At 38.4% G+C, this 20428-nt stretch overlaps 1 protein-coding gene across 3 annotated transcripts in view; it reads right to left on the bottom strand.

Moving 5' to 3' along the window:
* Positions 1–20428, bottom strand: part of DOCK4 (dedicator of cytokinesis 4) — a 431597-nt gene that overhangs the window by 234931 nt on the left and 176238 nt on the right. For all 3 annotated transcript variants that reach the window (XM_032304000.1, XM_032304002.1, XM_032304001.1), the window contains exons 2-4: positions 7800–7883; positions 5289–5329; positions 3242–3297 (exon numbers count right to left, since the gene is read on the bottom strand). In XM_032304000.1, the coding sequence (XP_032159891.1) occupies positions 3242–3297; positions 5289–5329; positions 7800–7883 (181 nt within the window). The remainder of the gene's footprint in view (positions 1–3241; positions 3298–5288; positions 5330–7799; positions 7884–20428) is intronic.

Here is a 20428-nt window from a genome sequence, read left to right as displayed (position 1 = left end):
GCACAACGTCTCAAAAGAACGCTACCAGCTATTTGATAGGACTTATTTTCTTAACATGTATATATTTTTTCAAGGACAACATCTAACAGGTACACGGTAACAGCATTTGAGACACCGAACCAGGTTGTCTAGATGATCAAGGGAAAATTACTTCTTAGCATGAGGCTAATAACTGCTCTGTTCTTTTGTGATGTTATATCCAAAGGGTGTATAATTGTCGTGTGTAAAGCCTTCTTGACAGCAAGTAAGAGAACTAAAACCTTCACCAACAGAGGCTCATTTCCTCATTTCATAGGGCTGCTAAAGTACTTGCTCTGTACTTCCCTTCTTTCTAGGGCTTAAACACAGCTGAAAATGTAAAAGTGGGATTTAAAACTAGGAAAAAAAGTAAACAGTAGTATAGGAACTGCAACACACACAGAACCTTTTATCAAGTCTATGTGTGACATTTTCAAATTGGTAGCGCCTTTATTTTGCTTTTGAAGCAGCCATTGCAATTTACATGATGAATATTTGGAGACAGAGATTATAAAATGATCAGATGTAAGGTCAAGAAGGGAACAATGAATTTCCAGGACAACTCGACGCCCTACTTAACATTTAAAACGTGGCATGACCTCACGCAGCAATTAAACACTACTGAAGTGGCCTCGTTGTTCATAAACCGTAATTTAATTTAAGGACCCCCATCAGCCTGACAATGCTCTGAAGACCCAGGAACCAACAAAAGGGCAGTTCCATCTGTGAGACTTTGATTTGGGATTTGTTCAAACAAAATGTAAATTTTTAAGAAGCCTGACAAAATCACCATTTTTGGTGAGGCAGCTGTTTCCTCTTAATTATATCAAAACCAAAGTCAATGTTCAAACAGTTGTAAGTAGTGGCCCTTGATTACATTTTGTTCAGTTATCCTGAGATATACTTTGCAGCTACTTAATCCTGGTGGGCCATCAGGCTGCTGATCCTAAAATAAGAGATGTTTACATCAAAATCCCAAAGAAGTCCCTCTTTGGGAAAGCAATTATCTGGTAATACGTGTTCTCAAATGTTTTCAGGCTTAAGTTTTCTTCCAGTTAATGGTCCTAGAATCTAGGATCTCAACCAATTCCAATAAATTTTTTTCTTTTTAAGAAAATAAACTTGGGGGGCGCCTGGGTGGCTCAGTGGATTAAGCCTCTGCCTTCGGCTTGGGTCATGATCTCAGGGTTGGGTCTCGATCCTGGGATGGAGCACCCAATGGGGCTCTCTGCTCAGCAGGGAGCCTGCTTCCTCCCCTCTCTCTGGCGGCCTCTCCGCCTACTTGTGATCTCTCTCTCTCTCTCTGCCAAATAAATAAATAAAATCTTTGGAAAAAAAAAAGAAAACAAGCTTGGGTTCTACCCTCAACATTCTCCTGCTACTTAATGTTCATGATGCCTTGTGTCACATGGGGAACTGATAACCAAGTCTTAAATTTACACAACTAAAATTTGAGACATCTATAGCCTTATTTAAACTTCCTCAGGCCCAAGGAAGGGGGCCAGACACGTACCAGTTACTGTCTAGGACAAAAATAAATAAATAAAAGAAAGCACTTGTTTTGATAATGACCCACCCCATTCTGCTTTGAGAGGAAGGACTTCCACTGGGTGGAATGATGCTGGACATCGTCTTTGCTAGCACCCTCTATTTCCCTTGCTCTGGGTGTTCCGTTGGGGCTGAGTGGCCCTTTGATCTACAGAGTTCAAGGAGTAGGGTGGGGCTTGGGGCAACGGCAGCAGAGAGAACTGGCTGCATGAGTCTACCTAGCTGGACACCATTAAGGGTCAGGGTAGAGACCCCGTCCAGCCCTGATCACTAGAGCAGAAAGATCAGAACAAAGAGTGAGCCTATGGCTAAAGTATCTTCTATGGTTTCCTCTCGTTCACTTGAGGGGGGCTGGACAGTGTCAGAGTGAGCCTGGTAGGAGAACTCCGAAAGGACTGTTTACTCTCCTTGATTCATTTCCGGCGGGTTACAGCTACACAACCTTCCCAAAGGACACCCATTTATTAAAAAGAGTAGTAGCAGTTGTAATTATTTATATCAGAATTATGATTTTAATCTACTAGTTTAAATAATTACTACTGCTACTGCTAGTAATAGTAATATTGTTTAAAGTAGCATATATGTGTGTGTATGTGTGTGTTTCTGTGTATATGGATACAAAGTATAAGGATCTCCTCCAGTTTTATCTATGTAAGTAACTCTCAGGGTATTTATATCATAGACTCTCGCCCACCTGCAGAAGTTATTTCAATGCACTAAGATTAATACTTTACCTTTATAGACAGTGGATATAATAATCATCTACGTAAATAGCATCCCTGGGACTCTTTTGGTAAAATTCAAGTTTGAAGATCTCATTTACTATTATTTAAAATGTGCTTTAGTCATCCAAGTAAACTGCTATTTTTTTCTATTTGAAGTAAAATGTAATTTTTATGGCTGAATCTGCATTGTTTCTTCTGTCATAAAATGACAATCATTCAATGGTCCAGTGAGTATTCCTTGTGGCACTGGCAGCAAATGTTTGGGTCCAAACCCACGGCCCACTGATAATGAATGGTCTGCTCATGATAACCGCTTAACTAAGCAAGTTCTACTGTTTTACACTATGATATTTTATTTGAATGATCTGTTATTCTGACAGCTCCTTCAAGTCCTTTTGGAAATCGACTAGAAAACCTTCTAAAATGTATGAGAGATCTTGGGTGATGAATGAGTTCAATCAATAAACAGAAATGCCATTTCCTAAAATAGAAGAGTGGCTTTATGAAATGGTCACACAAGGATACGGTATGATCCTGAATTAGGAGAAAACAGTCAGACTTGGCTGCTTATAATCAGTGGTGAATCTAGGAAATTCCTGGGGTTTGAAACATGACTCAGCACTCCATGAGTTGGCTGCCATGCTTCTCCATACAGCAGGAAACCAAAAAGAACCAACTCCTTCTGCTTCAGATTAGGCTGATTCCATGATCTGTGGACAATGAGAGACCTGTGATGCCCTAGATTCTTCTCCAGTCCAGCACACCCAGATGGAGAGTATTAAATTTTCTCTACCAGCTGCCTTTGTGTAATCCACCTTTATCAAACCACAAAGACAATGGCATGATCTCCTGTAGTTCATTTGTCAAGACAATTACTAAGCCTTTCAAATTCTCAACTAAGCAATGGTTCTGTGAAAATCCTCTCACTATTAATAAAACTCATTTCTTACCCTTTGTTCTTCACACAGGCATTTTTCAAGTGAACGTAGCTGGAAGGAAAGATACCCTGTGGGAGAAAAAAGGAGGTTATAGCGCTAGCTGACTGATAACACAGGAGTGTTTGCACAAGTCAAATGCGTAAAATACAGTCATACAACCTGAAGAGTATCAGGAACAGGGAAAAACAACATCTCTACCACACTGGATTCATTCCTTTTATTTCCTATTCACCAGTTTACAAATTCAGGGATTCTCTAAAATGATTTAAAAAAATTAAATCTCACTCAAAAGTATATTCTTTATAAAACAGAAAATCTTTAAATTTTCAGGAATTCTGCAGAGAAGACATGTTACACTGAATAAGAATTTTTAAAATATTGCATATTTTTTAATATTGTATTAGCTTTTGTTTGTTTTGATAGTTGTTCCTTTTCTTCTCCCTGAAACATTCATGTCTATTTTAAAATATACACGTTAAAAAAAAATACCATTATGAATTGGGAGACAAATCATATGTGTTATGGAAGATCTTTGATGGAAACACAGCAGCAATTAATCACCAGGCTGCATACCGATGGAACAAAAATTAAACAAAAGACAGCATGCTACCTTAAAGCTTTTTACTGTAGGGAAAAGATAGGACAAGGAAATTGTTCCTTTGTTCTAAATGCGAAGTTGAAAGAAACAACATAAAAAAATTAGCATCAATTTTATTGTCCATTAAATGACAATATCCTCTGAATGATTTTTGATGTATCATCAAATGACAAATTCAATTAAATATTTAGGAAAGCAAATGTCATTTGAATACATTATCACCTCTGCGGATCCAAGGATAACATAAAACTTAATAAGCAAACTCTGTACATACAACAGTAGTAAACAGACACATATGTTAAAAAATACATATTTTTTTCCTTCAAAATTTAACCCAATATGGTAGGATTAACAAACAGAGTAATTATAATTAATAAGAAAAAGTCAGAACTTGAGGTTAGAGGACTGGCAAAAATAATACATTTTTTTTCAAAATTATTCCAAATGAATAATTAAGTACTGAAGCTACATTTGCATGTGCCTTGCAGATGTCCAAAAATAACTTTAAATGAGGGCTAAAGTATTTTAAAAAATTAAATTTCTACATTCTTTTGTCCTTCAGGCTCTCCTTTAGAATGACCAAAAATAAATGAAATCCAGCTATTAAACATAGCTGGATGATCTAGAAAAAGGTGTGGTTAAGCAGAAAGACAGGTGGAAGAATTTAAATCACTAACATTATATCCCGAGAATAAGCAATGATACAATTTCTTATCTACAATCCTAATAAAGCCAGAATTAAACAAAGAAATGAACATGACATGCAAGAGAATATTGCACAATGTGGGAAGTTTGGATGAAAGTTGGAGAGATTAGAACAAAGGAGACAAATACAGATAATAAATAGTAAGGACGTGTGTCAAGGTCATAAAGCATACAAATGAAAGGTCAAACAAAAATCATACTACTTCCTACTGTAATTCCTGAGGATGTATATGACCATATGAAGGATAATGAGTCTGAGTTTTCTGTCTGGAATGGTAAAAACAGGGAGAGCTTTATAATAGATTTCTCCATGTTTCACACACCCAAACCCAAAAGGGAATCTTATTAAGCTGCTGAAATCCATGTGTTTCTCCACACCACTCTTTTGCAAATGATATCACAGAAAACTCCAAGATTAAATACCTTTATTCAATTTTTGTTTTGGAATATCTACTTCCCCTGCTTTAATTTTAATTTCACTCTCTCTTAAACTAACAGTTCAAAAAGATTTTGTTTATATACAAAGAGCTTATTAAGGTCTTCTCAGTACAAACTGCAAGGACTACGTAGGATTATCATTTCAGTAGCATGTCTTAACGATAATCCGAGTTCAAAGGAATTTCCCAAATTATGAAAATCCGTATTGCCATTTGGCATTTCAACTAAGACTCCCAACTGTAATTTCAATTGTAACATGAAGTAAAACAACTTTTTAAAAATCCTGTAATTATGATTATGAGTAGTATTTTTTATTACCTTGACATTTGGGTTTTTTAAGGCAAATCCTCTGTACCACCCTGTGGAGAAATAATCATGGTCATTATTTTGATAAACCATTGTAATAGTTCAAAGAAAAGAAATGACAAATAAGTCTGTCCTTTACTGATGGAATTTTACCTTATAAATAAATATTCTGTGTATGAACAAGATGGGAGTTGGACTGGGCTCAAGTGATTACTAGTTTAAGAATCCTATTAATAAACTGTTTAAAAAATTGTAATGGAGATTTATTTGGAAAATAGAAACATGCATAGTGGAAGCACAAGGTTTGGAATCAGAGTATTGGGTTTAAATCCTGGCTTTGCTACTTATCAGATTATTTTATTTTGGGCAAGATAATTTATGTGAGCATCTGTCTCAGGGAACTTCAAGAATCTGCACAAGATTTAATATGTTTCCAATTTCTCTTTGCCCAACTACAAGTATAGGTTGGGCTCAGCCAACAGTCATAGGGTAAATTTGCACTTCCTTGAGTCCATCATCTAGGGTTAGGATCAGTCTGATAGCATAAGAAGATGGAAATCAGATATCATCCATCAAAAAAAGTGATGGGGGGCACCTGGGTGGCTCAGCGGGTTAAAGCCTCTGCCTTTGTCTCAGGTCATGATCTCAGGGTCCTGGGATCGAGCCCCACATCGACCTCTCTGCTCAGCAGGGAACCTGCTTCCCTTCCTCTCTCTCTGCCTGCCTTTCTGCCTACTTGTGATCTCTCTCTGTCAAATAAATAGATTAAATTAAATTAAATTAAATTTAAAAAAGAAAGAAAAGTGATGGGTACACTTATCAGCAAAATGTCCTAGCACCTGAGCTCACCCTAACTTTTATTGTATAAAATGCCTATGACTCAACTTCCAAGCAACTCTGAATCAGTATTTTATAGCACTATCCTGAAAGAAGAATGTTATCTTTTTACAGTTTAAAAGAAGTATAAAGTGTGTGTGTGTATATATATATATATACATATATATATATATGAAAATTTATGGTAAATATATACCCCTATAAATGTATTATTTTCAACTTACAGTTTCTTCAAGCATAGAACCATTTTGTTTATTGGTAATAAATTACCATATAACAAATATTTTGTAGTATTAGACTTTCTTGATTAATTGAATTTTTAAAAATAAATATTTGAACTTTGTATTTTAATATTAAAAATTTATATAAAATATTATATAAAAATTATATAAATATTCAGTACAAATATTTAAACATTTTTTGTTCCTTATAAGATATATTATAAAATGCCATGCCTAACAGCTTTTAAATCAGTTTGAAGAAAGCAAAATGAATTGAGCAGAAACTATCTATCTCAGGATTAAGGAGATCCCTTAAAATATCCAAGAAATATATCCATTCTTAAATAATCATTTTAACAGAAACCAAAACTTTTTGAGAACTGCAAAAGTCTCATAGAGAGGTCTTTGTCAACAGTTTTTAGGTTACAAAACTGCTTCCATTAGCTATGGAGTCCACTGTCATGCACCTATTCAAAACAGATTTTATATTTATCTGTATACAAAGTAAAAACAGACAAAATGGATCTGACAATAACATGAAAGACCTGATTATATCTTTAAAGATATCATTCACAGTACACAGAATAAATGTTCATGTATCACCACCATTTAATGTAAGATTTTTAAGTAAATCTGACAGTTCTGTTTGGAGGAACACAGTTTAATGAATCTTGACATGACAGAATGTTATCATATTATAAGTTCCTATTAAGAATAACATTTCAGGAGGAAATTGTGTAGTTTTGGATATACTTATAGGGCTTTAAAATGTGGTCATCTCATTAACGAGAAAAAAAATAGTCATTTCAACTGGGATCTTTGCGAGTAGGAGAGCTTAAGGATGTTTCATGGAATACGATTAGAAACACTTGACGACATATTAAGTATCTTGATTTAATCAGTTACATGTTGCATAAACTAATAACCATAAAGTTCTTGCAATATATTCCACAAACATTTCATATGCACTGAACAACTTTAGTTCAAGTTTCAGGGTGGCAGGAAAGAAGACAGCAGGACTAAAGTAGAGCTGGCCTTGGCAGAAGTCCTCCCCAAGGTATCTGATTACCTAAACTTGGAGAAGCCATTTCTGCTCTGGACCTCTGTTTCTTCCAGTCCTGGGGGACCTACTAGACCCTTGAGATTCTGAGAAAGGTCTTCTAGTTTGGCAAGGAGTCATGAACTCCCACAAATACAGTAGCCTCAACTGTTTTCTATGGTGGGATCTAGTGAATATAAGGAAATAATGTTAGGAAAAATGTATCAGCTTAAAGACAGCAAATGATGCTCTTCCATAAGCCAAACACTTAAGATGCAAGAAATAAGCTTTGTCAAAAATGGCTCACTGTGACCACTGGAAAAATCCTAGAAATCAACAGAAGGAAAGAATTTGCAAGCATTATGAACTGTCCAATGGTGAGGAGGTTGGTCATACAATCTCAAGCAATCTCATTAGCCCACTTACCATCACACTTCTCCAGGATCTGAACTGTATCTCCAATTTCCAATGACAGGCCATAGGGTACAGTTCCTCGAAAACTGGCAATAACTGTAAGAGATGTTATAGAATATATGAAGATAATCATATCGGTTATAGCCAATTATACTGCTCACTATTACATGTCACTGACTAGGAAAAATGATGTGAAGAGGAAGTACACTTTGAGAGCTAAAACCTGCTGTCATACTTAAATTTTATATAGTTTTGAAGAGCGTCAATCTTAAAGTTTACATACTTTGCCAACTTCTGGGTGAAGTAAGTGTTACAAATATGAATTTTAAAGATATGGAATTTACTAAAACAATACAAAATATCAAGAGTATCACTCAATAACCTATGTGACAAGATTATTTCCTCACAAGATCTGTGTCATTCTTGCTTACTGCTATATTCACTCTTCATCCAGACAGCCTGCCCACAGTTGTTACTCAGTACATATGTGCTCACTAACAAATGAGGAATACATATCCTACTTGCTGTTCAGCTTGGTTTAGACTTTCTATTATGTTGCTTGAAGGAGATTTCTCTTTCCTAGACTATAAGCTCCTAAAGAGAAGAGACTGCATCTATTTACTTGCTAACATGTCCCCAGGGCTTAGCCAAGTATGTGGCATAAAAGCAATCTTCTTGTAGTAATCAATAGTAACACTGTATTTAGTCATGACTAGACTCCTCTCCTAGGATTAAACACACAGCCACCATGACAATTCCCATATGCCTTAACTCCTGAAATAGGGCGTGGGTGTCCAGAGGTGTGGGTAGGATGTCACTAGCCTTACCTAGTGGTTAAAGACTGACTAGTTTCTGAAACATTTCACAGGGCGGGGCAGGACTAGGATGTTAATATCGGATGAAGTGTGTGTAGGTTAGTCACCTCTGGGTACCTAGACAAGTTACAGAAAGAATGAAGCACAATGATTCTCCCCAGGAGAGTAATGTTTGAGTCAAAAAGGAGACAAGTATGGAGAAATAACAAAAATGTACCTCAATACATGAAAAAAAGAAAAGACATCTCCGGATCAATACAGCATACAGTAATCAACTTTCAATTCACATTAAAAAAATTTTAAAAAGATAGTAAATGCTTTGATTTTTAAAAGATCAAAATTTTGAAAGTGAATTTTATAATTCTGTCTGAGAGAGTGAGGTTTAGATACAACCCCAATCCCCAAAATACATTAGTGCTACTGTTATGAATGTATTTTAAAAGCTTGAAGAAACGCATGAATCTGTCAAAAATCAGGACATGCCGATAAGTAATGGGCTTTTAGAGAGGTCTGAAGCCCTTTGATCACCTCAAAACAAAATTAACAGTTGAGATCAAAACACAGGACAAAATACAGTACATGAGATGGATGAAAATAACTGTAGAGTAACCAAGTTAGAACATATTAGATAAGCACTAATTTGTGACGTCACTCTCTAACTATAACCATAAATACCATATGACCTCATATTGATGCGCTAGATGATGTTTGCTCAAAAATAATCCAGGGTCTGTGTATCTTGACGGATTATCTCAATTAACTTCCAGAGACCTCTTATAAGAGATTACAACTGAACAGATAGTAGACTGGTAACAATTTAAAAGACTTCAGAGCAAGCTTGTACCCAGAACTGCCTTTCTGTATTGATGAAGTCACCTTGACCGCTCACAAGCCTCGTGGTTCCACACTCCTCCTCTTCGAGATCTAAATGCATGGACTTCCCAGCACAGCTTTCTCTATAGCTCTGACCACTCATAAATGTCCTTGTAACTCCCAAGGCTGCATTTCTCTCCTGGTCCTCATCACCTCCTTGAACAGTTAGTATCATTCATGGACTTCATTTCCTCCTCCTCCCTTCATGCTTCAGCCCACTCAATCCAGCCTTCATTCTGCTCTGAAACCACTCTGGTGAAGTCACCATCCCCTCACTGTGACCATATGCATATCACTTTCAGGAGTCTCTCTTCTCTTGAACCGTGTCTCTCACACTCCCCAGACTTCTTCTGTAGACATTCTTTTATTAGCCCTCTTCATGTCATCCAGCATTCTGTGCTATAAAACAAAGGAGGCGGACAAGGTGTCCTCTGCTCAGTCATACCCCAAATCACAGCAAGCTCCTTCTTACAGGCCTCAGTGCCTTTATACATATTATTCCCTTTTGGGGGGTTGCCGATCCCACTGCTTATACACTGCGAACTACGAGTAGTCTTAGTTTAAGTTCTAGCTCCAAGATTAGCTCTTTTGGTTTCCTGATGCCATCCTTTTCCTCTTCTCATCTTCGCTTCAAGTGGAATCAATGACTCTCTCATCTGTGCTCCAAGAATACTCTGACCGCACCTTAAATAAGGTAAGGCACCATATAATATTACACCACTCTATTCATCTGTGTCTACTTGAGAACATGAACTATTTCTTTTTTTTTTTTTTTTAAGATTTTACTTATTTATTTGACAGACAGAAATCACAGGTAGGCAGAGAGGCAGGCAGAGAGAGGAGGAAGCAGTCTCCCTGCCGAGCAGAGAGCCCCAGGCAGGGCTTGATCCCAGGACCCTGGGATCATGACCTGAGGCAGAGGCTTTAACCCACTGAGCCACCCACGTGCCCCGAGAACAGGAACTATTTCTAATCCACTTTCAAGACCCAGTATATACAAGTATCTGAGTACAGGAACAGAGAATGAACACACACATGGAATAAATAAAGCCACTTAAAAATGGCACCCAGGTTTTGGAGATTCACAGAATATTAGCATCACCTCCTATAGCTGAGAACACCTAAAAGTAGATATTAAACTGCAGATCACATAACAGAGTGGCACTTTTTCAAGATATGGTTCAGGCATGACTTTGAACTTTACCCTCTAAAATGGCAAGCCATTCTCAATCTTCAAGTTATACAAATAACTCCACCTTGTAGAGAAGTAAACTTGTCAATGGATGGATGATCACCATACTATTTACGCTTCAGGTTATAAAAGAGAAAGTTGAAAGGGAACGGCCGTTCTTTTTTTTTTTTTAAGATTTATTTATTTATTTATTTGACAGAGAGAGAGAGAGAGAGAGAGATCACAGTAGACAGAGAGGCAGGCAGAGAGAGAGAGAGAGGGAAGCAGGGTCCCCGCTGAGCAGAGAGCCCGATGCGGGACTCGATCCCAGGACCCTGAGATCACGACCCGAGCCGAAGGCAGCGGCCCAACCCACTGAGCCACCCAGGTGCCCCGGGAACGGCCGTTCTGAGCAAAGAAGCAAAAGATTTCAAAAAAGGAAGGGCCCATTTTTATTAGTGGTCGTGTGTGATGTATCATAAACCAGGCAAACTTGTTTAGCAAAGCAAAGATTCACAAGATAACACAGGCTTTCACAAAACCTCAATTTGCATTTCCACCAAATATACTATGTGTTATTTTTAGATTCCATTGTGGATACAACTTTCCAACAAAATCCCTTTAAGTTTCTTTAGGCATTTTTGCATGAAACCAGTCTTTTTAACAAATAGGTGACAATCCACTTTGTCCCCTGTTATTCTAAAGAAGCTATGTCTTTATACAAAAGTCCTCAGGGGCATATCCCCCCCCAGTAATACTGGGTCTACTGAACATGACCATACACTGGCTTGATCCCTTAATTCCCTTTAGTTTTCTTATAAATTGAACAACTTTAGTAACTACAGAAAAGATCACAGAGAATGAACTCTTCACAGAACTGAAAATGTAAAGGTCCAATACTATTGTTTCAGTCATGAGACTTGAGAGTATAATTTTAAATAGTACATATAAACTACCATATGGTATTAGGTTCATTAATGTCCACATGCTATTACATAAAAAAAAAATTTGGATTAACAAACATATATATAAACTGAAGTTATAACCAGGTCTTTTAAAAATATCTATGTAAAATCAAAGTGTTAAATGTAGAACATAATCATCTTGAAAATCATACCATAAACTGATGCATATAATCACTCCTATTATTCCTTTATAAAATAATAATAATCTGTTTAGTACCTATTGACAATTTATCTGAAATTTAACGGCTGTGAGAAACATCCTCATATAGACTTGGAAATATTTTCTATGAAGAAGATAAAAAACACAACCGTTCTATGAAGTAGGGACTCATACCTTAGTTTCAGTGATACTGTTTGTTCATGCAAGCAACAAATTCACATTTTAAAACTTTTAAGCACTACAGAGAAACTCAATCACAGAGTTCTAGGACTTTTAAAAGCAAAAATAGAGGGTGGGATTCTGGACATTGGGGAGGGTATGTGCTTTGGTGAGTGCTGTGAAGTGTGTAAACCTGGTGAGTCACAGACCTGTACCCCTGGGGATAAAAAATATATGTTTATAAAAAATAAAAAATTAAAAAAAAATTAAAATTAAAAAAGCAAAAATAGAAAAAATGATTTTAAAAAACTACTCTAAGTCAATCACGTAGCTCTACAACACAGACAATAACAAGTTCATCATCATTGTCAAAGTAATATTTATGTGATTCTGCGCACCACAATTCAAGCTGGCAAAGGCTGCCCCTTGCCCTTTGTGGGCTGACAATCTAAGATGAATGGAACATAATGTAAAAAAATAAAATAAAATAATGGAAATGCTTTGTCCCTTGTGACACAAAGGAAGGAAAATCATCTCTCAAAGTGAGAGTTTGGGCTTCATCTTTTTAATAATAGGATCTCCAACTTATGAACAGGTTGTGGTCTGAAAGGTCACTCGGGAACTGACTATTTACAACAGAGACCATGGTGCTATTGTTCTCAAATTCTGAGACTAGCCCACAGAATCTATTTAATACAAAAATGAAACTGCTGGTTTTCGCCACAAAAAAAATGTGCTATGACTGCACCAGAAACCAAATGAGCATGTTGATGGGAGCAGTTGTAAAATCCTGAGGCACCACAGTAATGGAAGACAATGAGGAAGCAGGTGTGGACCACGGAGGCACGCTAAAGAAACGCTTCCTCACAGCATATTTAAAACTGGTTCTTGCCTGTGTCCACATTCATTTCACATTGTACATTCAGCTCTGGCTTGTCACGGATGTACCTACATTTAGGTTTATCAGTTTTGAGTGTCATTGGTAGGAGGGGCAACACAAATGGAAAAGTGGAGAAGGAAGTAGGATTTCTGAAGGACCTCCATAAGAGCTGGGAGAAACCTAAAAAGGGAAAGGAAATTAATGAGAAATTCTTTCCAGGGACTTTATTTCATGAAATGGCGAACTGGGAAAGGAGATAAGGGGTCACCTCCCCTGCACATGTACAAAATCCTCCTATAGGCAAAGATATAATATGATGGGGAAAACCAAGATACTAGTCTAATCAAAGACTCTTCTTTCTTTACAGCTGTCTGGAATAGGGCTTGAGAGCAGACAGAAGTCACTTGGAGATTTCTACTGGTATCATCACTAGTACAGGACAGAACTGTCTTTCCCCAGGTCCTCTTTTCTCTTTGCCTTTCACAAGTTAGGAGCAAAGCGGTCATTCCTAACCTCAAGGGACTCCAGGCTGGCTATCAGTATGACAGCAGGACTGTGGGAGCAGATGGCCCAGAAAGACTGGAGAAAAAATTCAGATGAAATGTGGGAGGGGGATGCCTGGGTGGCTCAGTCACTTAAGCATTTGCCTTTGGTTCAGGTCATGATCCCAGGGTCCTCGGATGGAGCCAGGCGTCAGCATCCCCGCTCAGCAGGGGAGTCTGCTTCTCCCTCTTCTCTGCCCCCTCCCCCACTCTCTCTCTCAAGTAAGTAAATAAAAAGGAAAGGGGAAGGCAGGGAGGAGAGAGGAGGGAGAAAAGAGAAAAGAAATGCGGCGAGGGTGGAGATGGAAGGGTAGCTCCAGAATATGGCTTTGATGCTGAAAATGAGCTAAGAAAATGAAAGAAATGCTGTGCTCCTCCTTCTCATCCTCAGACTTGCTGTGAGCTTGGGATCTGGCTCTGTTCGGGAACCAGCCCGTGCCCCCAGGCCTCATACACCTTGCAGGCACACCCGAGAGGCACAAGTGTGGGCAGACTTATAAGCAGGATTCCATTCCTACGCCAGCGTCACCGTGGTCAGACGTGAGACATGTCACATGACTCCCTTCTGACTTGAGTGACTAGAAATCCAAAGCTCACGGAGTAAAATCCATTCGCTTCTGACACTTCCCACAGATCACCTGAAAATGGATTGGTGTCCTTGGCTGTGAAGAGGATAGTTCTCCCGGGGATTGCAGAACTTCCTTCTGCTTGAACCACTCCCATTTGGACTCAAGGTAAACATCAAGTCTGGTGGTGGCTGCTGCAACACCAACATCCTTCTTCAGAAATGCATGACCTATTCTCCCAGCTGCTGAGAGCATTAGGGCAGGCCGCCCTTGGCTGCCAGCCCCCTTCTGGAATTGTCTCTGCTAAAGAAAGCTGCTTGGCCCAAGGTCATGGCCTCCTCCCTGGGTGGCCTGCATCTGGTGACAGACCGAATGGGAGAGAGAAGACGAGATCTTGCTGCTACCAACTCGGTACAACTGTGAAAGGTCACTCTAGCTCAAGGGACCAAGGCTGTCACTGGGCTGGCCTCACAGGTCAACTTCTCCCTCTGCCCTGTCCTGCTTCCTTCCACTCCCTTCCACTCCCCTCCATGAGTGTGAACTTCAAGAACACTCCTTGGTAAATACCCCACAAGCTAATCTGCGGCTCAGAGTGGGCTTCCTGGAGTCCAACCTGCTACCGGCTTTACAGCTTTACCCATTCACAATTTCTTCTTTGCAAAATGTATTTTCAAGGGAGAAGGAAAGAAATCTTATTGCATTACTTCAATGTGTTAAGGGTTTTGCTAAATTCTTTAGCAAAATTTTTTATTTCTAATCTTCTATGATGTAGGTGTTTCTTTTCTTTTCTTTAGATTTTTATTTATTTATTTGACACACACACAGAGAGAGAGAGAGAGAGAGAGAGCACAAGCAGGGGGAGGTGCAGGCAGAAGGAGGAGGAGAACCAGGCTCCCCACTGAGCAAGGATCCCAAGCAGGACTCCCAGGACCGTGAGATCATGACCTAAGCTGAAGGCAGACGCTTAACCGACTGAGCCATCCAGGAACCCAATGGAGGTGTTTCTATTCCCATTTGAGAGACAGTGAAAAGGAAGAGGAGAAAGGCAACCAAGGAAATAAATCAGTGATATCAGGAGGGAATTATTCCACCTTAAAATTTGAAGATACTGTCGCTGTAGCAGTAAACAAACCGGTTTTATTCTCTGGAGTCACAGACATATTCTTCACCTTGGTTTTAATGCTACAAATGCAAAGGCATTTGCCTAAGTGGCTACAAGTATAACTGAAGGTCAAACAATAAAACTCAGAACTAATTATTCATCCGCCTATCAGTACTTTTAAAAACAACTTAAGATGATAGAAAAGGTTATGGTTTTGGCTAAGTGCCAGCCAAGAGGAGGGAAGAGACAGAGTTTAAACAATTATCTCAAAAGCATCCCAGCACTTAGCAAAGGGAAACGAAGTTAAAGAGAGCTGGAGGCCTGGGGCGTAGCTCCACTGCTTATGAACCATGTGGTCCTGGGTCCTTCCATTTGCTATCCTGGGATGACATCACCTACCTGACCTTGCTACAGAGATATCACGAGGACACAAAAATGTATGAAAATGGGATTTGTAAGCCTACAAAAATGTAAGGAAATATGGGATAGTATATTTTCATCAGCATTGCTAACCAGAAACTTGGAGGCTGGACCTGAGTCTGTCCTAGGCAAAAATACATTCACAACAGTAAGTCAAAAACTCATTCTGTTATTACAGCTTCTTGGAAATCATTATTAACCAGTTAAACTTAGAAAGATTCAGGCTTAGCCAGTCGAGGGAGATAAAAAGGCTGATAAAACAGGAAATCTTTGGCAAAGAGACTGGTATGGAAAGTAAGAGAGCAAAGAGGGATTTTCCTAAAATGTAGACATGGACAGGAAGGAAATTTCACTCCAGACATTCACTCTGCCTCAACAGTACTTGTCTGAGGGGTAACTGCATCAGGAAGGAAAAATTACAAGATGGGCTTCGTGTTACAGAGTGGAATGAAGTAACAGGAAATAATCAGTGCTTTCCCCAATATCCAAATGAAGAACATTCACTGTGAAGCAAAATGCCATTTTCCAAGGAAACATTAAATCTACCAGCAAATATGTGGTGTATATACATAAATAGATGATATATATAGGATGTATATATGCATATAATATATACATATATACGTGTGTATATATATCACATATTATATACACCTATATATAATGTGGGTTTTTTCCCCTGTGTGAGGTGATTAATATGAAAATTATGCTATTTAGGAGAATTTCTGAAAGACAAGATTAAGTTTCCTGACTTTTTTTTTTTTTTAGATTTTTTTTTTTTTTTGTATAAGGGAAGAGAAAAAAATAATCTGTTATGTCTTCCTGTGCCTCTTCTTCCCTCTGATTTATCTCTCCAAGTCCTAAATACCCAGAGTCACAAAACAGGGCAGGGGAACTGAAGGGCACCTGGGCCCCAGCATCTATGCCCTCTGGACCCACAGGCCACCCCAAAGTGGGGAGAACCCAGCTTCTTGCACAGCCTCTTCCAACGTTCTGTCCAAACTAATACTCAGTCCTGTCTCATCTCTGGTCATTCATCTCCCCCACAGAGCAAAGCACAAGAATTTCTAATTTTTCCTCCACAGGCTTTTCTTTTTCCAATTTGAAGTTTGACTTCCATTCCCAATGTTGACTTCTCAAGCAGTCATGCAACTTGCATGACTCCCATCTGCAGAGATTCAAACTCTACATTCTTATTTATTACCCCCACCTTCTCTGATAATTAAGCCAGTTTCCAATTTTGAACAAACACTACTTCGGACTGGTTTTGGCCACTGAAAACCAGTCACCAACAATTTCTTTAGAAAATGAGGGGCCAGGGAACAGTTCAATGGAAAAATAAAACAAAGTCCCAAGTTTTTTCAAAAACCCCTTCTATATACTTGTCCAGCCTTGTCCTTTATAAACCATGTGCAACAGTCACAATGAACCTCTTATCTGCCTAAGCCAATGCCTTTCCCTCTATCTGAGATTCTGGCTACCTATCACCTTTCCCCACCAGATGTTCTTAAAAAAACAAACAACAACAACAAAAAAAACAAACTCAAGCATCTTCTTCAAGGAAGGATTACGCCATGTACCTCTCTCCGTTACACTCATCGCCTCTGGTGTTTCAGCTCCTTTCTATTTCCAAGGCCTAGGACAATGTATGACACTCAGTGGGGACTCAAAAAAAATGTACTGAATATACAATGTAATGAAATCCCCAAAGTGTGTTATTTCCTCATTTATTCAGCCAGTGGCCACCTTCTTCTGTATGCCAGCTCCATGGGAGGCACTGGAAATACGATGGTGAAGGTAACACTTAGCACTTGTTTCATTAAGTTCATATCATGAGAAAGAATATTTCTAGCATCTTTTGGTTCCTACAAAGCACAGTAACTTTTTTTTTTTTAAAGATTTTTATTTTTAAGGAATCTCTGCTCCCAACATGGGACTCGAACTCACAATTCTAAGAGTCACATGCTCCAAAGACTGAGCCAGCCAGACACCCTTCCCCAGTGAGTTTTAAATGCACACAAAACTGACACACTTACAGTTCTATTTATTCTTATGTGAAAAAAAAAATGAAATCCATTGGTTAACATTTAATTGTGAAATAATCTCAGATTTATAGTAAGAAAATTTTAAAAATTGATACATCCTTAACTTGCCTTCATCAAATATTAAGATCTTAAATAAATATAGCACACTTGCCAAAACCAGGAAGGTAATGTTGATAAAATACTATTAACTACAGATCAGATCATACACTAATTTCACCAACTGTCCAAATAATGTTCTTTTTTCTGGTTAAGGATCCATTCCAGGATTCCACATTACATTTTGTTGTTATATTCCATTAATCTCCTCCCATAAAATAGTTTCTCAGTCTTTGTGTTTCATGACCTTGATGCTTTTAAGAATACCCCCCAGTTATTTTTCACAATGTCTCTAAATTTAGGTTTGTCTGATATTTCCTCATGATTAAATGTAGGATCCACAAATTTGGCAAGAATAACATGGAAGTGATGATGAGCCCTGCTCAGTGTACCTCATCAGGAAAAATACATTGGCAATGTATAACCTTGCTGGGGATGTTAACCTTGATCACTTGGTTAAGGCAGTTTTACCACTTAGAATTACTAGTTTTTCCTCTGTAATTAGCAGGTATCTTTGAAACTCTGCAGATACACAGTTTTTCATCATATTTTATAGCATCTATTGATGATTCTTGCCTGCAACCTTAGCCATTTAACTCTGATGTTTTTTCATAGGGTTATTCAGACACAGATGAATTATCTTAATTGCAGTCAAAACCTACAATGGATCCTTTTTGAAGTGGACAATATCCTGAGTTTAGTCTTGATTTTTTTAAGCACAAGGCATAAAATTAATACCACTGCTACCACAGGCATCCTTGAGATGACCTACCTATATCAAACAAAATAAAACGTTAGCCTTCACTTGTTTCAGAAAGTGAAAAAAATTAGTATTTTTGCTTAATTTTCAGTATACCACATGACCTCTTCCGGTACTATTTCCCTAACCAATGAAAATATGTGTGTATGTGTGTCTGTGTGTTCAAAAACAGCTTTTTAATCATTTCAATCCAACATTCTTAAGGAAAATTGGATGGGTCCTGTCAGTAACTAAAGCCATCTGCAGGTCTGAATTAAACTTTTAGGTCGCTATTGCACTTACAGGTGCCTAATAAGGGAATCGTGATAAAATTTCCAAAACTTTTATTTCATGGAAGGAATCTAGCCTTCTATGATGGCTAATGGCCAACCTGACTGGGACTCCAGGTACCCAGATTAAACATTATTTCTGGGTGTGTCTGTAAGGGTGTTTCTGGAAGAGATTAGCATTTGAATTGTGGATTCAGTAAAACATACTGCCCTTCTCAGTGTGGGTGGGTGGGCATCATCCAACCCACTGAGGGCCTAAAAAGAACAAAGATAGAATGACAAATTCCATCTGTCTGTCTGACTGCCACGCTAGAACATCAGGCTTCTCCTGCCCTCAGCTAGGACCTCCAGTTCTCAGAACTTTTTCACCAGACTGCATTGTGGGACTTCTCTGCCTCCATAATCACAGGAGTCAATTCCTTAGAATAAGCCATATATTAATATGTTTTACATATATGTAATATATAACAAATCACAAATCATACAGAATCCTATTGGTTCCATTTCTCTGGAGAAGATTAACACACCTCCCTAATAATTTTGTGCCAGAAGGCTTCTTTTTAGCTAAGATCTTAGGCTTTACTGATGTTTACAATGGCTACCATTATTTATTAATTCTGTCACATGCTATATTAGAACTGATTATTAAAATCTCACTTAAAATAAGATAATGGGATGTCTGGGTGGCTCAGTTGGTTAAGCAATTGCCTTCGGCTCAGGTCATGATCCTGGAGTCCCAGGATCGAGTCCATCCTCAGGCTCCCTGCTCAACAGAGAGTCTGCTTTTCTCTCTGACCTTCTTCTCTCTCAGATGCTCTCTCTCTCCTCTCATTTTCTCTCTCAAATAAACAAATAAAATATTTTTTAAAAAGACTGTGACTACAAACTATCGCGAATCTCTAACTTACAGGTGACTTATATTTTATAAAATTTATAAACTTGGTTCTTTAGAACCAATAAGTAGATTCTCGAGCGACCAGAAAAAAATTCTACTTAATGGATTAAGCAGCTTAAATAATTTCACATGCCATGAACATTAGGGGATGGGAGAGATTTTGCAGAGCAGATACACTTTGGGGGAGGTGGAGAGGTACCAGCCGATGTGGAGAGACAATGGGCATAAGCGAGCTCCTTCCTAATAGCATGTTTCTCATCCTGGTCTCCTAGAAAATCTCCATTCCAGAGAGGACCACCACACCTCACCCTGCCACGACCTGGTGATCCACCCGCATCGCTCAGTGCCCCCAGCACAAACTGCATAATTATGAATACATCTTGATCTTCTTCCTTTCATCACTTCCCTGACATTATACTCATCACATACTCACGTTAAGAACACCTCTCTCTCTCAGTCCACTCCCACCCCAAGACCCAGTGCAGACACACAGCTACCTGACCAGTGGGAGCTGAGAGAATGCATACCGGCATAGGCAAGGATCTGATGGGTGGCCAGCCCGGACACCCTTTAGATTTGCAAAGTAGTATGGCCAGAAGAGCCTTATAGGCATGATCACAGCATTCTATTATAGAGTACTTGCCAACCCAGTATTCGTGTGGCTCATTTTATCCAAGAAATTCATCTAACCTTATTATTTCCACTTTATAAATTCTCTATGAACCCTTTCTGTTCCCCCTCAATTACTATTTTTAAAATTAAAAGATATTAAAAAGAAATGCTGCCAGTTTATCTTTGAGATTTTAATGACAAGTTAAGGAAAAACTCATGAAACTATAATGGCCAAATCAGGGAACCAGGATAAAAATGAGCATTACCAATTCAGCACTTATCAATTATAAATGAACTTTTAAATCCTTCCT

This window comes from Mustela erminea, chromosome 11 (assembly GCF_009829155.1).
Source record: "Mustela erminea isolate mMusErm1 chromosome 11, mMusErm1.Pri, whole genome shotgun sequence".
Taxonomy (NCBI): Eukaryota; Metazoa; Chordata; class Mammalia; order Carnivora; family Mustelidae; genus Mustela; species Mustela erminea.
This window is presented reverse-complemented; position numbering and strand designations above follow the sequence as displayed.